At 40.5% G+C, this 22,485-nt stretch overlaps 1 protein-coding gene across 3 annotated transcripts in view; it reads left to right on the top strand.

The window, feature by feature from the left end:
- The window catches only part of ppp1r16b (protein phosphatase 1 regulatory subunit 16B), a 113,498-nt gene that overhangs the window by 31,130 nt on the left and 59,883 nt on the right, over nt 1-22,485 (top strand). Inside the window, 2 exon segments of one of the 3 annotated variants that reach the window (NM_001140992.1) lie at nt 1,020-1,120; nt 1,285-1,437. In NM_001140992.1, the coding sequence (NP_001134464.1) occupies nt 1,302-1,437 (136 nt within the window). In that variant the 5' untranslated portion in view covers nt 1,020-1,120; nt 1,285-1,301. 3 annotated transcript variants of the gene reach the window in all.

Genomic DNA, 22,485 nt, shown 5'->3' with positions numbered 1-22,485 from the left:
ATGGAAAAGAGGTATTTTAGAAAACATCTACCAGAAAGTCTTAAGGTATCAGAAATGCATCAAAGCACAATGTCGACGTAAAGACTCTGTCCAACGAATATCAACACTTTATATATTTAGTTTGAGAAATAATTTTCCTTCTGTATGTTTGAAAACATTGCCTTGTAATTCCGTTACTAAAACCCCACATATCATCAATATATTTTCTCATTTCTCCCCCGTGTGAGGAAGGATAGTGCAAGTTCACAGACCTAACAAGAAACGGTAGACCTCAATTCATTATAGGGATTTTTACTGATATCAATTTTGTTTATGAAATTTAAAACTCGTAATTCTGTTACCTAAATGAACAGAATTAACAAAAAAATCTGAGACGGAATTACTGCAACTGAATTGGCAAATCATAATTCACCAACCACAGTTGGGTCATCTGCTACTGTTGTCAAACCAAGAGTGTTAAAACAGTAATTCAATAACCAAAGTAGATATTTTGAAACTCAAGATGCCATGTCATAGCTGACACCCCATTCTTTCTTTAGATACTTAAGAGTTTTTGGAAAACGTGGTCGCGTAAAAACCTGACGAAGATTTTATTTGCATTATTTCTGGATGTTTTGGTACTGTTTTATATACAGTAAGAAGAAATTGTTGGGTACTGTCTAGCGAGTGTACACTACAGTAGGATGTAACAGATTACCGTTGGGGGAAGGATGCTCAAATCAAAGGAAACAAGATAAGACGGGCATTAAGCCTGCTGAAACAACAAGGAATAGCGACGTCGTTGTGGCATTTACTAAGCTACAAGTACTACTGTATACTGTTAAAAGTATTTTCTTAAGCCCAGACATTCTACAGCTGTAATTTGAAAAGTGGCTAGTATACATGTACTTCCACAATGTATTTTTAGCCTCCGGGGTTCATATTCTTGGAAAGGTCTCTTAGTTCCAAGTTCATAGGTTACGGAGCTCAAGAAAGCATTCTCTTTTCTACTAATGTCATCTCTCTCTTTGTCTCCCCAGCAGGTGGTCTAGTCACAACTGTCCTGGTGGTGAGGATGATGATGATGATGATGATGGGAGTTGGCTACTACAGCCGAAGGTGCAGCCCACGACACTAGTACCAGTCTCCAACCCCTGGTCCCCCTTTGAGCCCTGGTCCCACCTGTCCCCACCATGGCCAACCACCTGGAGCTTCTGAATGAGCTGCAGCAGCTAGATAAGGTGCCTAGCCTGGAGCGACTAAGGGCAGCCCAGAAGCGCCGCACGCAGCAGCTGAAGAGATGGGCAGTCTATGAGAAGGAGATGCAGAACAAGAAGCGCAAGGCGGACAAGAGGAGGAACACCAATCATGCCGCAGCCATGGAGGCTAAGCGACATGTGTCGTTTGCAGCTAATGTGGCGCTATTAGAGGCCTCGGCACGGAACGACCCTGACGAAGGTAGGAGGAAAGGACACACACACAAGCACGTACACACAAGCACGTACACCCAAGCACGTACACGCATACAGATCATTTCACCATCAGAGCACCCCAAACAGTAATGAAAAAGACGGGGGTCAAGGAGAAACCATTAGTTATGTCCTGGTGGGTTGATGTAGTAAAAAGTGGTATTTGGATTATATTGTATTTTTCCTTCTACAGTAACTCTAAAAAGTGCTTATTCCAGTCCAACCAAATCATACCAGGCTCTATCATTAGATTATAATAAATGTCGTTATTAAACTACAGATGAAACCCAGCCGGTATGATGCTGCTACATTTTCATTTATTTCATGAGTAATACTGCCCAGTTGTTCAGAAAGTGTTGATGACTTTCTGTAACTAACCGATTCCATCCAAAATGGCACCCTATTTCCTGTATAGTGCATTACATTTGACCAGTCTGCCTTTTAGGTGTAGCTACAGATTCTACCAAACTGGTGCTGCTGTTCTGTCAATAAACTATGGTGACATGAAAGCATATAGGCTACCTGTTGAATGTTCTGTAGCTTTATAATAAATAACTGCCTTCTGTGTCTTCAAATTTGATTTTTTTTTTGTCAACCTTCAGTTGGCATTAAAACGGCTTGAGGCATTTTCTATATTCGGACTGTGGAGGAGGAAAATTTGTGTTTTTTACTCATGTATGCAGCGTGCTGCACATTAGCATGAATGATTTCAGTCATGCATATATATTCACATTAGTGTTCTAGCTGTGATACATTTAGAATGTAGAGGCATTGGAACACATGGGATATTTCTGTTCTGGAATGTTTTGCTAGATTGTATACAGTGCCTTCGCAAAGTATTCGGACCACTTGCCTTTTTTCACATTTTGTTACATTACTGCCTTATTCTGAAATTGATTAAAATATTTTTTTCACCAATCTACACACAATACCGCATAATGACAAAGCAAAAACAGGTTTACACATTTTTGCTAATTTATAAAAATAATGGAAATACATTTGCGTAAGTATTCAGACCATTTACTCAATACTTTGTTGAAGAACCTTTGGCAGCGATTACAGCATCGACTCTTCTTGGGTATGACACTACAAGCTTGGCCCACCTGTATTTGGGGAGTTTCTCCCATTTTTCTCTGCAGATCCTCTCAAGCTCTGTCAGGTTAGATGGGGCACGTTGCAGCACAGCTATTTTCTGGTCTCTCCTGAGATGTTCGATCGGGTTCAAGTCCAGGCTCTGGCTGGTCCATTCAAGGACGTTCAGAGACTTGTCCTGAAGCCACTCCTGCGTTGTCTTGGTTGTGTGCTTAGGGTCATTGTTCTGTTGGAAGGTGAACCTTCTCCCCAGTCAGAGGTCCTGAGCGCTCTGGAGCAGGTTTTCATCAAGGAGCTCTCGGCACTTTTCTCTGCTCATCTTTCCCTCGAGCCTTACTAGTCTCCCAGTCCCTGACGCTGAAAAATATCCCCACCGCATGATGCTGCCACCACCATGCTTCACCGTAGGGATGGTGCCAGGTTTCCTCCAGATGTGACGCTTGACATTCAGTCTAAAGAGTTCAATATTGGTTTCATCAGACCAGAGACTCTTGTTTCTCTGGTCTCATGGCAAACTCCAAGCGGGCTGTCATGTGCCTTTTACTGAGGAGTGGCTTCTGTCTGGACGCTCTACCATAAAGGCCTGATTGGTGGAGTGCTGCTGAGATTGTTGTCTTCCTGGAAGGTTCTCCCATCTCTACAGAGGAACTTTAGAGGTCTGTCAGAGTGACCATCAGATTCTTGGTCACCTCCCTGACCAAGGCCCCTCTCCCCCGAATGCTCAGTTTGGCCGGGCGGCCAGCTCTAGGAATAGTCTTGATGGTTCCTAACGTCTTCCGTTTAAGAGTGATGGAGGCCACTGGATTCTTGGGGACCTTCAATGCTGCAGATTTTTTTTTGGTACCCTTCCCCAGATCTGTTCCTTGACACAATCCTGTCTCGGCGCTCTACGGACAATTCCTTTGACCTCATGGCTTGGTTTTTGCTCTGACATGCACTGTCAGCTGTGGGACCTTTTTATATAGACAGGTGTTTGCCTTTCCAAATTATATCCAATCAATTTAATTTACAACAGGTGGGCTCCAATCAAGTTGTAGAAACATCTCAAGGATGATCAATGGAAACAGGATGCACCTGAGCTCAATTTTGAGTCTCATAGCAAAAGGGCTGAGAAGTTATGTAAATAGGTATTTCTGTTTTTGTCATTATGGGGTATTGTGGGTAGATTGCTAAGGATAATACAAATTAAAAAATAATCTGTTTTAGAATAAGGCTGTAACATAACAAAATGTGGGGGAAAAAATCAAGGGGTATGAATACTTTCCGAAAGGCACTGTATATTCCAAATCAAGATAAATAAAAAACTGTATTTGTAGGTGATTGTGTTGATTTGGATAGAGGTCAGGACAAATACATTATATAATCTTTTTTAATGTATGGTTTTATTCCGGATTAAAGCAGTACACTTTTCAGTTTTCCACAAATGGAGAACTGGATAGTTTCTAGAACTGGAATTAAAGCATTTTGATTCATTGTTGTTTATAATCCACAACTTGTGAGGTGAGTGGGTTGCTTGCCAGGCCACCACTTGTGTCCCTTCTAGTCTTGTACACAAATAAACAAACTCACAACAGTTATACATCGATGTCATTTTAAGTATGATTACAGTTGAGCTGGACTTCTTCTGAGCAGATCCAGATTGCCTGTGGGCTGAGCTGTTGTGTGTGTGGTGTGTTGTATTGCTGTGGTGTGGTGTGGTGTACTATAAAAATCTAAAATGTTGATTGCAATACCTGTCATTGTAATGGAAAAAGTCCTTTTAAATATTAGTGCTGCTTTAACATAATGTAGAAACCGATCTCCTATTGAGATGCACTGAAAATTGTACACGGTCTAAGAGCGTGTGTGGTGACAACATGCAAGACATTTCTCATTCATTCATTGCTGTGATCATTGATCTCCTGAAAAAGCTATCCCTTTTCCTTTGTTTCTGTTTACAAGGTGTAAAACAAATGCAGCCCGCAAGTAATTTTAGAACGGCCCGCGACATGGTTTATGAATGTAAAATGTGCCTCCCCCAAACCCGTGAAGAGAAGAAAAAAAAATAGTACACTTTTTGCAGGTAATAATGGGTCAGATCTTTTTGAACTGTTTGGGTTAGAAAGTTTTCACTTTTATTAATGGTGCAAGCGTGACGTTAACAAATCTGTGCTCGGGAACTGATGGTACAGCGAAGCCTTATCATTACAACATTTTTTTTTTTTTTTAAAGATTGTGTGTGTTGGTTGACTAGAGTGTAAACGGCGTACAGTGTGTGTGGCGTGACAGAGTGAGACCCAGTCAATCAGTCTCTGTGGCAGCTGGCTAACTGAGGATTGTCGGGTTCTCTTAATCTGGGCTCAGTCCCTCTGCTCTTAAACTGCCACTCACTGACAGGGAGGGAGAGCGAGAGCAAGCAGGGGGTTGTAGGTAAAAAGAGAGGGGGGGGGGGGGGGGGGGGTGTAGAGGGGCAGGGAGAAGGAGAGTAAGCGAAGTTGCTAATAAAGTTTTAAAAAATCCCCCATAATGAGGAATCACTTACACTGCTTTCTCAGAAAATAAATGGGACTTGAGGGTGTCTACTTAGTGCTTAGCCTAGCTATAGAGTGCAGAGAGCTAGAGGGCCTGGCCAGTAGCCACAGAGCCTACATAGCCTAGCTACAGTAATGAGATGATATTCTCTGTGTGTTTCCACCACAGCATCATCCCATTTACCCTGTAGTCAGTCAGTCACACTCACTAATGTGAACATACAGTACTGTTGTGTGTGTGTGTGTGTGTTCTCGTATAATGAAGTAAAACACAACTCTTTTTACGTATGTGTGCAGACGGTCCTCTTTTCTACTACTTATCCATGGGTTGCCATGGCGCTTCCTATGTCCGTTACAGTTCAGACCAGAACCATCCTTGTCAAGGTTACACGTTGTACTAACTCAGTCCCTATTGAAGCTGCAGATGATGTGCTTCCTGTCTGTTGACCATTACACTCCAAGCAATGGTCATGAGAGCTGAGGCCCTGAGACCTTGTCTAGCTCCCAGTGATACTACGTGAAGGCTGTGAAATTGCTCTGAACCTGCTAAGTCTGGGACTGATGACTGTTCTGTGTTGACATTGGGAGGGACTGATTTAGCTTTTTTGATGTAGCCCTGTCACATGAGGCTGTAAAGAGACATGTTGATGGAAATTAGGCAGGAGATGAAAAAGACGTGGCTATCAAAGATACGGTATATCCACATTTTAACATCGCCCTGAAAATCCTGAGATGAATATTGTGGAGGAAAAGCTCCAGCCAGCTATTTTAACTTTTTGTCTCATCTCTGTGGTTCCCTTCTCCTCTGCTGCCATCCACAAGCTCACATGGCGTTGACAACACCCCTGCACTAAGCACAGCTCTGTTTACATCTAACTAGCAGTGTGTAAAAAGCCTCTAAGTGATGTTTAAAAAGACCTTCTGGATCCCAGATCCATTTGGACACTGTGACTTTGCTCGGTTGGTTCACCACCTCTGCTCTCCATGTCTCTCATATCACCATCATTACATTGCAACAGAGGAGGACCTCTAAAGTGAAGTATGTGAAAACAGGCAAAGCTCTTTTTGGGAGGTATTTTGCAGGGATGCAAACTAGTCACCTTTTTTGATGAAATTCGCCATTTTGAATCCAAAATAGGGAACCTACGTGATTCGTGTAGATCTGATGAGAAAAGTTTGCATTTGGTCACTACTGGCTGAAAGCGAACAAGTCATGCACATTTGGAGCAATACTGGCCATATCCAAGGCTCGAGCCTGGGCTCAGCCAATCGTTCACATAACAGAATGCAGCATGCGACTGAATAGACAGACATCTTGGGAGTTACAGCATCAGCATGTGCTCTGGAAAGACAGCGAAGAGTGGAAAGGCAGTTTGCCAGTTACATGCTGACTAGACCGGGCACACATGTTGATTTTTGTCCACCCACACCAGACGCGATCAGGACACGCACGTTGAAATGCCAAAACAAACTCTGAAGCAACTATATTAACATAGGGACAGGTCAAAAAACATTTAAACATTTATGGTAATTTAGCTAGCTAGCTTGCTGTTGCTAGCTAATTTGTCCTGGGATATAAACATTGGGTTGTTATTTAACCTGAAATGGACAAGGTCCTCTACTCCGACAATTAATCCACAGATAAAAGGGTAAACTGAGTTTGTTTTTAGTAATCTCTTCTCCTTCAGGCTTCTTCTTCGGACTTTATTTGGCGGTTGATAACGAACTTTAAGGTGCATTCCCACCACCAACTGGACTGGAGTGTGGACCTCAGTTTTTACATTTACATTTTAGTCATTTAGCAGACGCTCTTATCCAGAGCGACTTACAGTAGTGAATGCATACATTTTTTTTTTATTTTTTTTTGTACTGGCCCCCCGTGGGAATCGAACCCACAACCCTGGCGTTGCACACACCATGCTGGCGTTGCAAACACCATGCTCTACCAACTGAGCCACAGGGAAGGCAGTTCATCTTTCAATTACCCACGTGGGTATATGCTCCAAAAAAAACTATGAGATAGGAAAAGCGGGACTTGCAGCGCGTCAAGCATCACATATAGAACCAAGTTATATTTTAGCTCCTGGCTACGCAGGCGCACGCTAGCAGTGTGGGTGCAATGATTGAATAACATGTATCTGTACATTTATTTTGCAACGCGAGCGGTGTGGTCAGTATGTTTCAGCAGCGCTTCCCCCTGAATGACCACAGAGGTAGGTGAGAAGCCTAGAGACGGAGGTTATGAAGCGTACTTCATGAGCTGTAACCGATAAACAACTGGCATTTGGAAAGTTTGAGGTGAAGGAGCAAGTGTGGTGGAACAAATATTGTTAGCATTGTTAAGTTTCTGGCTAGCTGGATCGAATTGTCCATTAGCTAGCCAGAGAAATGTTGAGCAACATTAGCTAACTTAGCTGATCAAATAATTGAGTTGATGGTGTGAATATTAGCTGGTTAACAAAGTCAGACGTTAGCTCGAGGAACCAATTAGCTGTATAGTATTAACTGGTATACGACGACTTCCCGTTCCTCAAGCTATAACATTAGTTGCTCACTGGACCCTGGAAATCTGTGTGAAATATTCACTAGTTCGTTTGTTTGTTAGCTATCTATCTATGAACTAATGTTTTCTGTCTGTGGTTAATTTTCAGGATGAGAGAATTAGGGGGAAATGAGGCGTTGCTTGTTAAACAAGTGGATTCAGGGATCAAGTGTAGTTGGAGCTGGACCTGGCTTAAGCTGGATGCCACTATAGAGGTAAAAGGAACACCACATACTTTCTCACTTTTTCAATACAGTGGATAAAAAGGGCTATGTCGGGTTTACTCTGCCTGAAATGGATCAATCAATTTTGCCAACAAAGTGTCTCATGCTCTGCTGGCACATTGTACAATTTTGCCTGTGTACATCTGTTCTACAATGTAATAACGCGCAGTGTAGCCCAAAGATATTGCTTTTGTTGTGTTGAAAAAAATGTACTCAGGTTATTTTTGTACACATGTAGCCTTGTGCACTTGATCGACGTCTACTATTATCGTAGCCACTATAATAGAGCAAAAATACAATGCCTGTTTGTTTCATTCTATTTCTACTTTAAAATGTTTTTCTACTTTAAGTGCAATATTTAGATGTGTGGTCACAAGCGTTCTATTATAAAGGTTGTCATGGGAACTGCAATATTAGTGTATTGTTTTTTTTTTCTGTTTACTTGATTGTCATTTGCAATAAAGTCTAGGCAACATAACATTGGATTGCTTTCCTTAAAATGTGTAGCTATGAGTTAGGTTTACATTAACCACTTTTTATTTTACACACAGAGACTGATCATGTAGATCATATTATTTGTTGTTTAATTAGTACACAGTTGAAACCTGAATTTCAAGAAGGAACGCAGCCTAAAAGTCACTAGAAATGTGCATTTTAAAGTTAGCTGGGATTCAGTGCAACAACAAAAAAAAGGCCATCTTTTTGAGCCTTCACCAGTTTGCATCCCTGACTTTGACTTGAGATCTACATACTTGACTCAGAATTTTATCAGAAGTCTCCCATTTGACATCTTTTAATTATTTACGCAAAAGTCTGAGTAGCTGGCGCTTAACTCCACCCTGATCCAGGCCCTAAGAGCATAAGAATAAAAGTGGAACTGTAGTATTGGTCTGCTTTCCCCTTTTCTCTCCCTATTATCACCTCTGTAGAAACTAAGTGTCTTTTTTAGTGGACCTCTTCCTCTCACTAATAAGGAAGTAGGAGTAGACAACGGGCACATTGAGACCTCCTAACAACCGCCTTATCTGCTCTCATACAGTATACACACACTGACTTGACCAGGTTTAACTAGTGCAACTGTCAAGACTTAACAGTTGCGCTAGGTTGACTTGACAGTTGGTCTTAAGCACTACTTGCGGTAGACCAAATCTACAACCATCAACAAACAATCTTTTATAGCCTTCCTGTTGCTATCTCAATCTAAAATTACTACAGATTTGTTACATCAATTATGATGATGGTATGTTGATTTGACTTCCTTACTGACATTCTCTTGCCCTGTGGCATTGGAAAACCAGGTTATGCAATTGACAACATTTTGGAATGGTCAGAAGACCTTTTACACAGTGTAGGTTACTGTATTCTGGGGCAGTGTTTTCTTGTGGTTGGTATGTAGTGGAGAATGATCAATAATCAATGTGTTGTGTTTTATGTATCAGAAAGAGTAACTAACCGTTTTTGTTGTTGGTTGAGTAGCACACTCTGTCCAGTCCAGACCCCCCAGTACTTCCTCTCCAATTCAAATTAACATTCCTGAGGCCACTTTAGTTCAGTCAGACAGGGCTGAGCTTGTGAGGAGAGAGGGCTCCTGAATGGCGCTGCTGCCAACGGGCAGGGCTGGCACTACTATTCCCTTGTTCCCTGGCACCCATGGTACCAACGGGCATCATCACAATATGGTCCGTGGCATCACAAGATTAACAGGGCAGAAGAACTGAGAGGCCGCTAAGAGCTAACATGATCACTGGAGCTGTAACGAACTAACACCGTAGCTAACGAACACAAATATCCAGTAGAGAGAGTGGGGACCAGTGACTGAGTTTTTGGCTTGCTAATACCTATCAAATTAAGAAATGAAACAACATTCTTATTTACCAACAGCAAGCATCCAAAAACAGACAGGGTTTTATTAAAATGTCTTTATTACTGTGTCCTAACCCTGTCCCTTCAATAATTTGACATTTTCAAGATCATTGCAGTATATACTGTGCCTTCAGAAAGTATTCACACCCCTTGACTTTTTCCACAATTTGTTGTTGGAGCATGTGTTATTTAAAATGTATTCAATTTAGATTTTTTGTCACTGGCTTACACACGATACCCCATTAATGTGGGATTGTTTTTTGAATTTTTTATAAATTAATTTAAAAAAAAATGTAAAGCTGAAATGTCTTAAGTCAATGAGTATTCAACCCCTTGGTTATGGCATGCCTAAATTAGTTCAGGAGTAAAAATGTACTTAACAAGTCACAAGTTTTTTTTTGAATGACTACCTCATCTTTTTACCCCACACGTACAATTATCTGTAAGGACGCTCAGTCGAGCAGTGAATTTCAAACACAGATTCAACTTCAAAGACCAGGAGGTATGCTTGTAATCGTTAAAGACTGGGGAGTTTTTCAGGATAAAAAGAAACAGAATGGAGCGAAGCACAGGCAAAATCCTAGAGGAAAACCTGGTTCAGTCTGCTTTCCACCAGACACTGGGACATTAATTCACCTTTCAGCAGAACAATAACCTAAAACACAATGCCTACTCTACACGGAAGTTGCTTACCAAGATGACAGTGAATGCTCCGGAGTGGCCAAGTAAGTTTTGACTTAAATCTACTTAAATCTATGGCAGGACCTGAAAAATGGTTGTCTAGCAATGATCAACAACCAATTTGACAGAGCTTGAAGTATTTTGAAAATAATATGAGGGAGGGAGAGTCTCCCCCGGGACTGTGCCCTGGGACCAATTGCACCCTTGATCTGGACTGTCTATGACAATGTTCACCTGTACGGGGATACAGTCCCCATCCTTGCCAAGACTCTCAAGGACGTCGCTTTAAACCGTAGCCCGACCTCTCCAACCAGGAACAGCGGAGCAATCTCCATCCCATAGTTCTTGTTGGATTGTGAGTGTTTTCTCATTTTGAAGGTAATAAAAAACAGTTAAGAAATCTTTTTATGTTGGAGTTTACAAGGTTGGAAGTCCTTCATGGAACCTAACCATGAAGCATCACGGCCCAATAAATTACATGGTACTAGACAGGCCTATAGATGGAATGCAAACAGTACAGAAATCTACCAAAAAACTATTGGTAGCCAAACAATACAATCTCTCCTAGACACATTTTTTGTTTTAACATTCTCCTACATCAATGAAGGTGCAAATTTGGACTTTTGGAATATCAACTTTATATTTTACAAATTAGCCTCATTGGCTAATCTAAAGAAAGATAAGAGCAAACCAAAAATAATAGATAAAAATGGTTTGATAATGATTGTTGCAATCTAAGAAAGTTTGCACAACTTTGGAAGTATGCTTGGGGTCATTGTCCATTTGGAAGACCCATTTGCGACCAAGCTTGAACTATCCACACAATTTTCCTCCCTCATGAAGCCATCTATTTTGTGAAGTGCACCAGTCCCTCCTGCAGCTAAGCACCCACACAACATGATGCTGCCACCCCCATGCTTCACGGTTGGGATGGTGTTCTTTGGCTTGCAAGCATCCCACTTTTTCCTCCAAACATAATGGTGGTCATCATGGTCAAACAGTTCTATTTTTGTTTCATCAGATGAGGACATTTCTGCAAAAATTACGATCTTTGTCCCCATATGCAGTTGCAAACCGTAGTCTGTTTTTTTTTTTATGGTGGTTTTGGAGCAGTGGCTTCTTCCTTGCTGAGCGACCTTTCAGGTTATGTCGATATAGAACTCGTTTACTGTGGATATAGATACTTTTGTACCTGTTTCCTCCAGAATCTTCACAAGGTCCTTTGCTATTGTTCTGGGATTGATTTTGCACTTTTCGCACCAAGGTACGTTAATCTTTAGGAGACAGAAAGCATCTCCTTCCTGAGCGGTAAGACGGCTGCGTGGTCCCATGGTGTTTATACTTGCGTACTCTTGTTTGTACAAATGAACGTGGTACCTTCAGGCGTTTGGAAATTGCTCCCAAGGATGAACCAGACTTGTGGAGGTCTTGGCTGATTTCTTTTAATTTTCCCATGATGTCAAGCAAAGAGGCACTGAGTTTGAAGGTAGGCCTTGAAATACATCCACAGGTACACCTCCAATTGACTCAAATGATGTCAATTAGTCTCTCAGAAGCTTCTAAAGCCATTACATAATTTTCTGGAATTTTCCAAGCTTTTTAAAGGCACCGTCAACTTAGTTTATGTAAACTTCTGACCCACTGGAATTGTGATAGATTATTTCACTGTCTGCAAACAATTGTTGGAAAAATTACTTGTCATGCACAAAGTAGATGTCCTAACTGATTTGCCAAAACTATAGTTTGTTAACAAGAAATTTGTGGAGTGTTTGAAAAATGAGTTTTAATGACTCCAACCTAAGTGTATGGAAACCTCCAATTGGAGAAATCACTTTGCAAACCTCTTCAGCAATATAACAAAGAGCCCAGAACAGAAAGATATACAAGAGAGTTTACAAATCATTGAATTAGTCAAAGACTATCAGAATCCTGTGGATACCACAATTACGGAAGAATAATCTTTGGAGAAACTATGCACACTCCAACCCAAAATGTCCTGTGGTGCTGATGTTTTTTTAAATGAAATTATCAAATATACAGACCACAAATTCAAATAGGCTATACTTCTCATTGCAGGTATTTCCCCTGATATTTGGACAAATAGATTGATCACACAATCTATAAAAATGGAGAGAAATTTGACACAAATAATTAGAGGAATTTGCATTAGCAGCAACTTGGGAAAAATGTTCTGCCGTATCATAAATAGCGGATTACATAGTTTCCTTGATGAACACAACGCCCTAAAAAGAAGCCAGATTGGATTGTTTTTAATTATCGTACAACAGACCACATTTACACCCTCCACACTAATTGGCATACTGGTAAACCATAACAAAGGCAAAATCTACACGTGTTTTGTAGACTTCAAGAAAGCATTTGATTCAATTTGGCACAAGGGTATTTTTTTTAATAAACTAATGGAGAGTTGTATTGGAAGGAAAACACATGTTATTAAATCAATGTACACTAAAAACAAATGTGCAGTTAAAATTTGCAACAAGCAAACAGACCTTTTCTCTCAGGGACTTGGAGTGTAACAGAGCAGCCCAATAATTTCCAACACAATTTAACTTCTACATTAATGAATTTGCGAAAAACAATCGGCAGCACCTGGTCTCACCCTAAACAACACTGAAATCGTCTGCTGTACACAGATGATGATATTCCAAAAACCGTCTGGATGACACGTTCTATTTGGACACAGTTCTATTAGAACACACCAAAAACTACACGTATCTAGGACTACATCATTATCATCATTATTTACCAAATGGGACAAACATCCAATTGAAATACTGCATGCAGAGTTTTGCAAGACTGTATTGCAAGTGCAAAGAAACTCAAAATAATGCAGGTAGAGCAGAATTGGGCCAATACCCCTTCCTTAAGCGAATAGAAAAAATAGCCATCAAATTTTACAACCATCTAAAAACAAGTGACCCCAAAACTTTCCATCACACAGCTCTTCAATGTCAAGCGATGAAACAAGAAAAGTGTCCCCTCAGCCAGCTGGTTCTGAGGCTCAGTTCACTGACTCAAATTAACCCTATAGAGCTTCAAGACATCAATCAGAAAATCTGGCCCAACCAAATCATCACAAAGCAAAAATGAAAATACATCAACTTCAATGCTATTTGGCTCTGAACAGACGGTACATGGTGGCAGACTGACCACTGTGACTGATCGAAAACTGAGGAAAACACTGACTAGGTACACAGCCAGCGAGCGCGCACAGTCTGCGAGCGCGTGAACCCGGGGAGCGAGAGCGTGTGAACCCGGGGAGCGTGCAAATGCAATTGAGCGCGTGAACCCTGGGCGCGAGAGAAGGCGCGCGAACCCGGGGGGCGCGAGAGAAGGCGCGCGAACCCTTGGAGCTTGTGAGCGAGCGTGTGAACCGGGGAGCAGACGTGAACCATTTTATTCAAAATTTTTACTTATTAAACCCAGAGGAAAAACCAAAAATACTCATGGATGAAGGAGCAATGGCTGGTGGTGGTGGTGGTGGTAGTAGTAGTGGTGGTGATGATGGTAGTTGTAGTACTGATGTAGTGGTGAAGATGACAGTTGTTTCATTTTCCATGTTTAGCTTTTTATATTTATTATATTTCTACTATTGACTATTACCATTTTGTTTGTTTTTGATTTATTTTGTATTATTTACTACCATTTATTATTATTTGTAATTCTTAATTATTTTATTATGTATATTGTATACATTGTTGCTTTGGCAATATTGACAATGTTTTTTTTCATGCCAATAAAGCAGCTTAAATTTGAATTTGAGAGGGGGAGGGAGAGGTCATGAGCAGATTAACTGCCTAATGTTTTTACAAAAAAGATAGATTTAGTGTTAGATAAACTTGGATTTTTTTGTCATCGACATATACAGGCTTGAATAAATTGTCCGTAGCGCTTCGAGACAGGGTAGTGTTGAGGCACAGATCTGGGGAAGGGTACCAAAAAAAATGTATACAGCATTGGAGGTCCCGAAGAACACAGTGGCCTCCATCATTCTTAAATGGAACAAATTTGAAACCATGAAGACTCTTCCTTGAGCTGGCCACCCGGCCAAACTGAGCAATCGGGGAAGAAGGGCCTTGGTCAGGAAGGTGTCCAAGAACACGATGGTGACTCCGGAGTTCCTCTGTGGATATGGGAGAACCTTCCAGAAGGACAACCTTTTCTGCAGCACTCCACCAATCAGGCCTTTATATGGTAGAGTGGGCAGACACAAACCACTACTCAGTAAAAGGCACATGACAGCCTGCTTGGAGTTTGCCAAAAGGCACCTAAATACTCTCGGACCATGAGAAACAAGATTTTCTGGTCTGATGAAACCAAGATTGAACTTTTTGGCCTGAATGCCAAGCGTCACGTCAGGAGGAAACCTGGCACCATCCCTATGGTGAAGCATGGTGGTGGCAGCATAATGCTGTGGGGATGTTTTTCAACGGCAGGGACTGGGAGACTAATCGGGATCGAGGCAAAGATGAACGGAGCAAAGTGTCGTGGAAATTCTTACACAGGGATTCTCGAAGTCAATCTTAAATGAATCATTGTTTATTGTCAGTGCGCTGGAGAGGTTGCAACAAACTTAATGCACCATAGTGAATGTCTGTCAGAAGCTCTGCCTGGACAGACCCAGCAGTTGTCTTTTATATACAGTTATATTTGCATGATTTAACATAATTCATTAATCATTACTGTTTTGTTTCGTTCATGTGACAGACCAATACTGGTTCATAACATGTGACAGACCAATACCTCACGAGGCTTCTTCTCTCTAAGCTGAGGCTTTAACTGAGATATCTTTCGTTCTCAAAACAAGGTCTGGGAGTACTGCCAAATTGCTGCTACTGATAGTGAGGATTTGCACAGTCAGCCACTTGCATGAACACAGATTGTTTTATAGACATTCTATACTCCTATTAAAATAAGGGGAATCAACACAGAAAAAAAGACAGACATTTCATTTCAATCCCTTCATTCTGGGTTGTACAATCCAATTAGTATGGTAATGCTATAATCATAATAAAGGTTATACTTTATTAATGCGAGTGAGTATCAAAAATGCACACACATACACAACGGATCTGTAGATTCAGAGGTGAATAAATCTCTAAATGTTAACCACTGTTTCCATATTTCTTACCACAACCGGGTTGGATTGACTTATGTTTTTCACTAACTGTCCCTGGGACATCAACCTAGCCAAAATATAAAACCAGTTGTTTAACAATTTTGTTAAGACCTTTCCTAAGGTTGGTGCTTGCTCATAACCTCAGTGTTCCACATAATGTAAACGGATTAAGGGTTTAGATGACCTTACCCTCAACTTGTTTGAAGGTTTTACTTTTTTTTTTTTTTTTTTTAAATCATTACTCATTCTCCATATCTACAGGGGGAAATGGGGGCTCATCCAGCGTTGGCAGCTTATTTGTTTCACCATCCTCTGGGGGAGTAGAAAACATGATAGCCGCTGAAATCTTATCAGCCAGAGAGGCACAGATCACTTTACATCATGTTAATAACATTTCACAGGAAACATTTTCACACCAACCTTGCTTTGAATGAGATTGGGGCAAGGTTAGCCCAAGCTACAATCTAGTGTCTCTCCTCACATTTTTAGGGCACAGCTCTGTCTCTAGAATCCTTGCCTTTCCAAATCATAATTATAACTATTGATAAATGATCTAACCCAAATGTAGAATTACAGTCCTTAGTACTTCATGTTGGTTCTATCACTTTAATTTAAGACTCTCCCTTTTCTCAACACTTGTGGTAATGACATTTGGTATCTCAATGCATTCTTAGTCTAAATTACTATACATTTTGCAGTGTGCAGACCTCCACAATCAACCTGATACCCCAAATAAATGATTTTGGACAAGCCTAAATCAATTACGGGCACGGTTGACCACCACCCTTCACGGCACTCATTCTTCCTTCCCTGGCATTTCTTCATGTTCTTCAGATAGTGTTTCAATTCGTCCTTTTAATGGCACATGTTCAAAGTGGATGGCCCTTGATGTCTCTCACCTGAGCCACCACTGTCCTTTACAGCCATTTATATCTTTGTTCATTTTCCTACCAGTACGAGAGAAGTTTTGACTAGGTCTCTCTCCATGCTCACTCCACATGGGCCCATGTCGCTCCTGAGAGAAAAGGCAGTTGATAGCTTCTGGTTGCTGTGTATAGATTTCTGGCTTGGTCTCACTGTAGACATTTTCAGCCGGGTTAGAGGAGGTGTTGAGGTTCACACTCTGTTCTCGGCCTAATTATCTTCCATGCATCTTTGCTATAACCTCGAGAGAGGACAGACCAGAACAACAGTTTATTTTCGAATAACAACACACAGTTGAAACCAAACAAAGAAAAGAAAACAGCAATACACATCTATCACTCAAGTTGGGGAAAACTTCAATCCATTTGAAGTAACATGCTGACCACCGCTCGCATCACAAAATAAATGTACACATACATGTTATTCAACCATTGCACCCACACTGCTCGCGCGTGTCAATGAGCGCCTGTGTGGCCAGGCACTAAAATCTAACTTGGTTCTATTTGTGACGCTCAACTCACTGCAAGTCCTGCCTCTCCCATCTCATAGATTTTTAGGTGCATATACCCACGTGAGTGATTGAAAGATGAACTGAGGTCCACACTAACGTATTCTTTTTGGTAATGCACCGTGAAGTTGGTTGCCAACCGCCATATAAAGTCCGAAGAAGGAAAAGAAGCCTGGAAGGAGGAGAGATGACGAGAAACGAATTCGGTTTACCGTTTTATCTGTGGATTCATTGTCAGAGTAGAGGACTTTGCATTTCAGGTAAAATAACAACCCAATGTTTATATCCCAGGACAAATGAACTAGCAAACAGCAAGCTAGCTAGCTAAATTGCCATAAATGTTTAATGCTTTTTGACCTGTCCTAAAATTAAAATAATTGGTTCAGAGTTTTGATATTTCAACCTGCGTGTCCTTAATCATGTCTGGTGTGGGTGAATAAAATCATCTTGCACGTGTGCATGCAGTTTGTTCAGCATGTTACTGTTGTCCATTACCAACATCTTTTTATTTTTTTGTAAAATAATGTGCAGACATGTCTCTCATAGCCTGTTTGAGTTCAGTGTGTACTGGCGGCTATCTATTGTTCCATCTAAAGTTACTCTGTATTTTTATTTTGCAAACTCTGTTGGATATTCACTTTTTGCTTCAATATTTAGTACATGTCTATTTTAAGATTTCTATGTAATGTTTTGTAGGGATCAATATGTATTAACTGGGTTGGCACTGTCTTAGTCCCCATTAGATGTCGCGACGCATCCATAATAAGTCTGGTACCTGAGACAACAGGGACACGGATGCAGTCTCCATTTTGCCTCACAAATTGGTTTAGAACGTCATAATTTGGAATATCAACAAACTGTATTGGGAGTACAATAAAATGCCTTTTTAAGTTTAGTTAACAGAAAATCATGTTCAACATTCATTGGTTCTATTTAACAGGGTATGGGCTTATTTCAAAATGCATTACCAGGGTGGAGGAAATATTCTAAGCGTTTATAGTTTTTTGTTGGATAGGGGTAAGTCAAGTCCCGTACAATGCTTTAACCTTATCATACAAATGATCCATAAAGGGACCACTGAACAGAATATTTTTACTCCACGTGTGGGTGTGTTTGTTGTATTATTATTATTATTGTTGTTTTTCTATTCTTACTTCATCAGATCATAATAACTCAATATTTGTATAATATGTTACCTTATCTCTAGTAACTTTCATATCTCCATGCATAATAACGTTGTAGATCCAACGACGGTGTTGGACAGACCTCTAGATAACGTTACAGATGGAAAAACTCAGCTCACAGAGCTGGTTGGGGCATTCATTCACCTCTTTCACACGTTGTGAGCTAGTCCCCTGACAGCTCTCATTCACTTAGTACTTTATAGCTCAATTTCAATCTCTTAACGTCCAAATTTCAATCAATCAGCTTAACACGTCCTTTCCACACCCACACAACTCTCACACCGGGGCTAAACCCCTGTTCAGTTAATTGTGACCCGATTTTAGGAAACTAGGCATATGTCACAAGTCAAGACTTCTTTGGCAGAAATGCCTTCTCGAACATGTGAACTTTCATGTGCCTTATTAACAAACTTGTATTCCATCTGTAAATACAAATAAAATGGTTAAATTACAAGCCTTGTTGGTTAAGCCACAGAAAAAGTCAAACCTTCCCACTAGCCATGATTGGCTGAGATGGAGTGGGCTGGACATGCCGAGAGATGAGTTCGGATTGATCTGCCGGCTTCTGTCTATTTGAGCTCGTCAGTTTGTGTTGATAATCCTGGCGAACATGACTTACATTTTTTTTTTAAGTGTTGCTCTCCACTTTCTGGAGGATCAAGTTTTGAAATCATTGGAATTAGAGTATTATAGCTAAAGAGATGGAGAAAACACCTGTCTCCAGATTATATCTTCAAACTAAGGCCAACTGTGGTATGGCATTCCTGACAGGGAGACGCGTTCATCATGCATGATGATGTATACAGGTAAGATAGTTTAGCCTTAGCTAGCTACATTTTCAGATATTAAACGTTTGTAATTGACGGGAAGTTGGTTCATTTCAAGCTAAAGTGTACTGTTAGCTAGCTAGCTAACGTTATCTGGCTGACTCCCTAGCTGACATTATTATTCATATCCTAGAGCCATTTGCTTTTCTAGTTAGAGCCTGCTAACTTTGAACCTGGTTGGTTAGGTCCCAGCACTGTGGCATTGTTGGCACTGTGTTCATTGTTGTTTACCTAGCTAACTTTAGCTGGCTGTCTCGTTAGCTAACGTTACGTGACGTGTGAACACTAGTTGAATATGGCCGGTGTCAGTAAACATCTGCAAAAAAGCGTAATGAAATTGTTGCCAGGAGAGCTGGGTATGCTGTTTTCATGTTATCCATAGGTAAACAGATCATCGGCCAGAGCGCCAAGTGTGCGCTCTGAACGCTCTGAGAGTGAATTGAGATGGGTGGGGCTTAAGAGGGTGCGAACGATGCTGAAGAGCTCTTCACGAGATACCAAAACATTCAAAGGCAATTTTCTCAAAAGTGAGTTTATAAGTTGATCAACTTTCAAAGCAGAATTACTTTCCCATTGTTTCCTCAAATGCAGTGTATGATATACCCTTTTGCACCTTATGCTGTTCTCAGTGGTTCCCCGACCACATAAACACTTCTCGTAAATGCCTAAAATAACATCTTGTGCTATTACCAGTGGTTCTCAGACCACGTAGACACTTCTCACATAAATGTCTACAGACAATTGTCAGTGGAGCCTCTCCTATCCTCACATCACTCTAGCCTTCCACTAAGACTAGTTCTAGCCTTCTAAGACTAGTGGTACACTTCTTCCACATCTTTCTGTTCAGTTTTATATATTTTTTTCTTCTTTTTATACAGATTCATTTAAATTGACTTACTGAAATCATTTGCCGTCCCTCAATTGTTGCAGATGATGCGTCTCCTCCTGGGCAGCTCACAGTAAGGGTCTGGTCTGGGCAGGTCCTCGTCCTCTTTTGGTTATATGGGAATATCCCTCACTCTTCATAAAATGCGCCACCAGTTTTCCTCGCAGACCCCCACTGGAAAGCTCTGCAGGCAGACTCAATCATAATTTTAGTGACTCCAAATGTAGTGGACATTTTTACACAGGAACACTCAGTCAATCTTAAATTAATCATTATTTGTCAGCGTGTGGAGAGGTTCCAACAGACCCAGCAGTTGTCTTATATATGGCTATACACAGACAAGTTTTATTTGCATGATTTAGCATAATTAATTAATCATTACCATCATGTTTAGTTCATGTGACAGACCAATACTGGTTCGTAACATGTGGCAGACCAATACCTCAAGGCTTCTTCTCGCTAACCTGAGACCTTGAAACTAAGAAATCTTGTTCATTCATTCTCAAAACAAGGTCTGGGTTTTCTGCCAAATTGCAGCTACTGATAATGAGGATTTGTACAGTCAGCCACTTGCATGAACACAGTAATTAGGTATAAGAAAAGCACAAACGTAAACATTTCCATCACAAAAGTACAGAGATCCTTGATGAACCTGCTCCAGAGCGCTCAGGACCTTAGACTGGAGCAAAGGTTCACCTTCCAACCGTAGAACAACCCTAAGCACACAGCCAAAAGTACGCAGGAGTGGCTTCGGGACAAGTCTCTGAATGTATTTTGAGTGCCAGAGCCGGACTTCGAACGTCTCTGGAGAGACCTGAAAATAGCTGTGCAGCAGCGCTACCCATCCAACCTGACAGAGCTTGAGATAATCCGCAGTGAAGAATGGGAGAAACTCCCCAAATACAGGTGTGCCAAGCTTGTAGCGTCATACCCCAAAATACTTGAGGCTGTAATCGCTGCCAAAGGTGTTTCAACAAAGTACTGAGTACAGGGTCTGAATACTTATGTAAATGTGATATTTAAAAAATAATAATATGTAATGCATTTGCAAAAATGTATAACGTGTTTGCTTTGTCATTATGCGGTATTGTGTGTAGATTGACGAGGGGGGAAAAAAAACTATTTAATCAATTTTAGAATAAGGCTGTAACATACTTTTTTGGGGGGATAAAGTCAAAGGGTCTAAATACTTTCCGAATGCACTGTAAATAGCAATTGCTGTTAGCTAATTCATATTGTGGTTTCTGTCAGGGGAGTTATTTAAATATGACCACTTATGTTATATCAATCTTTCCTCAGTTAGCGCAAGGACTAATGTAGCCTACATTTTCCCGATTTGGAGGATTGTGTATGCTGTCGCTACTTCTGTGAATGTCTGAACATTGCATACAAAAAAAACTGGTCACATTAAGGACATAACTTTGTAAGGACTGTGTTTGTCAAAAATGTTTGTCAAAAAACTGTGGCCAGCTGAAACGCTGACTATTGCGTCAATCGAAACTAGATCTAAATGAGCTTTCCAATCACACCCGTTCGAGCATACTCTGCTGGGACCACTGTAGAAGGATCACACCAGTTTGTTGGTACGTGTGGTTAATATAATTAAATTAATATAATATAATTTAATTTGTCTATGTATTTTTAGATGTAGGCCTGTTGTAAATGTGTTATTGTTACCGAGATAAATAAAAGTACAAACATAAATGTAAACTACATATTATTTTGATAGGGGTAATGAACTGTCCATTGATCAGCACAGCAATTGATAAAAACAGGATCATGTTTGAAACAGAAGTGGGTTCTGAGCTTAAATTCAATATTACACAGGTAATCTAACAGTTAGAGCCTGTCTGCATTCATGATTTCTCAATCTGAGCTACTGTGTGCAACACACCACCACCTGTTATGTTGAGCACCTACTGACCCAAAAATATGTCATTGTTATTATTTTTTTCAATAACATGTTTTGCTAAAATAAAGCTTTAAGGAATTACAGGCATGCACCACATTACTAGAAGACACAACGGCTCAATCCAGACTGATGGTCTGGTAAGTATAAAAGCAAAGCTTGTATTTATTTAATAAGGAAAGCATGAAAAGGTATTGTGATGGGATAATGTCTTACTGTGGTGTTTGAATCCAATACTTTACCTTGTATGCGGTACAACTCACATAATTGTGGAAGCACCTCCAGGAGTATAATTTAGGCTTTTTGAGAAGGTTTGAATCCTAAGCAACCTGGCTACAGACAGTTTGAAGTACAATACCAACATAGCTACTGTAGTAGGTCAAAGCTGTGTTCTGGAAAACATTGGAAAAGGCTTGGGTGGAATAGGCATTGTGGTGCTCATGTGAATTTTCAGTTTCAGACCAATGCCTATTCTCACTTAACTGTTTTTTTTGTTGTTGTTTTTAATAAGTTAATGATTTAAAAAGTGTCTCCAGTCTATGGAGTACAGAAAAATAACATATGTAGCCTACGGGAGAAAGAGTAGTAGCCTAATTTATGTTAAATGAATTTGATGGTGTTGTTGGAGCTACGTAGCAAAAGGAAAACCCAGAGTTACCTCTGCTGCAGAGGATACGTTCATTAGTTACCAGGCTCAAGTAACAGACACATCTCAACATCAACTGTTCAGAGGACACTGCATGA

This window comes from Salmo salar, chromosome 22 (assembly GCF_965601325.2).
Source record: "Salmo salar chromosome 22, fSalSal1, whole genome shotgun sequence".
NCBI classification, from domain to species: domain Eukaryota; kingdom Metazoa; phylum Chordata; class Actinopteri; order Salmoniformes; family Salmonidae; genus Salmo; species Salmo salar.
The sequence above is the reverse complement of the archived record's forward strand: the minus strand, read 5'-3'. Positions and strand labels throughout refer to the sequence as shown.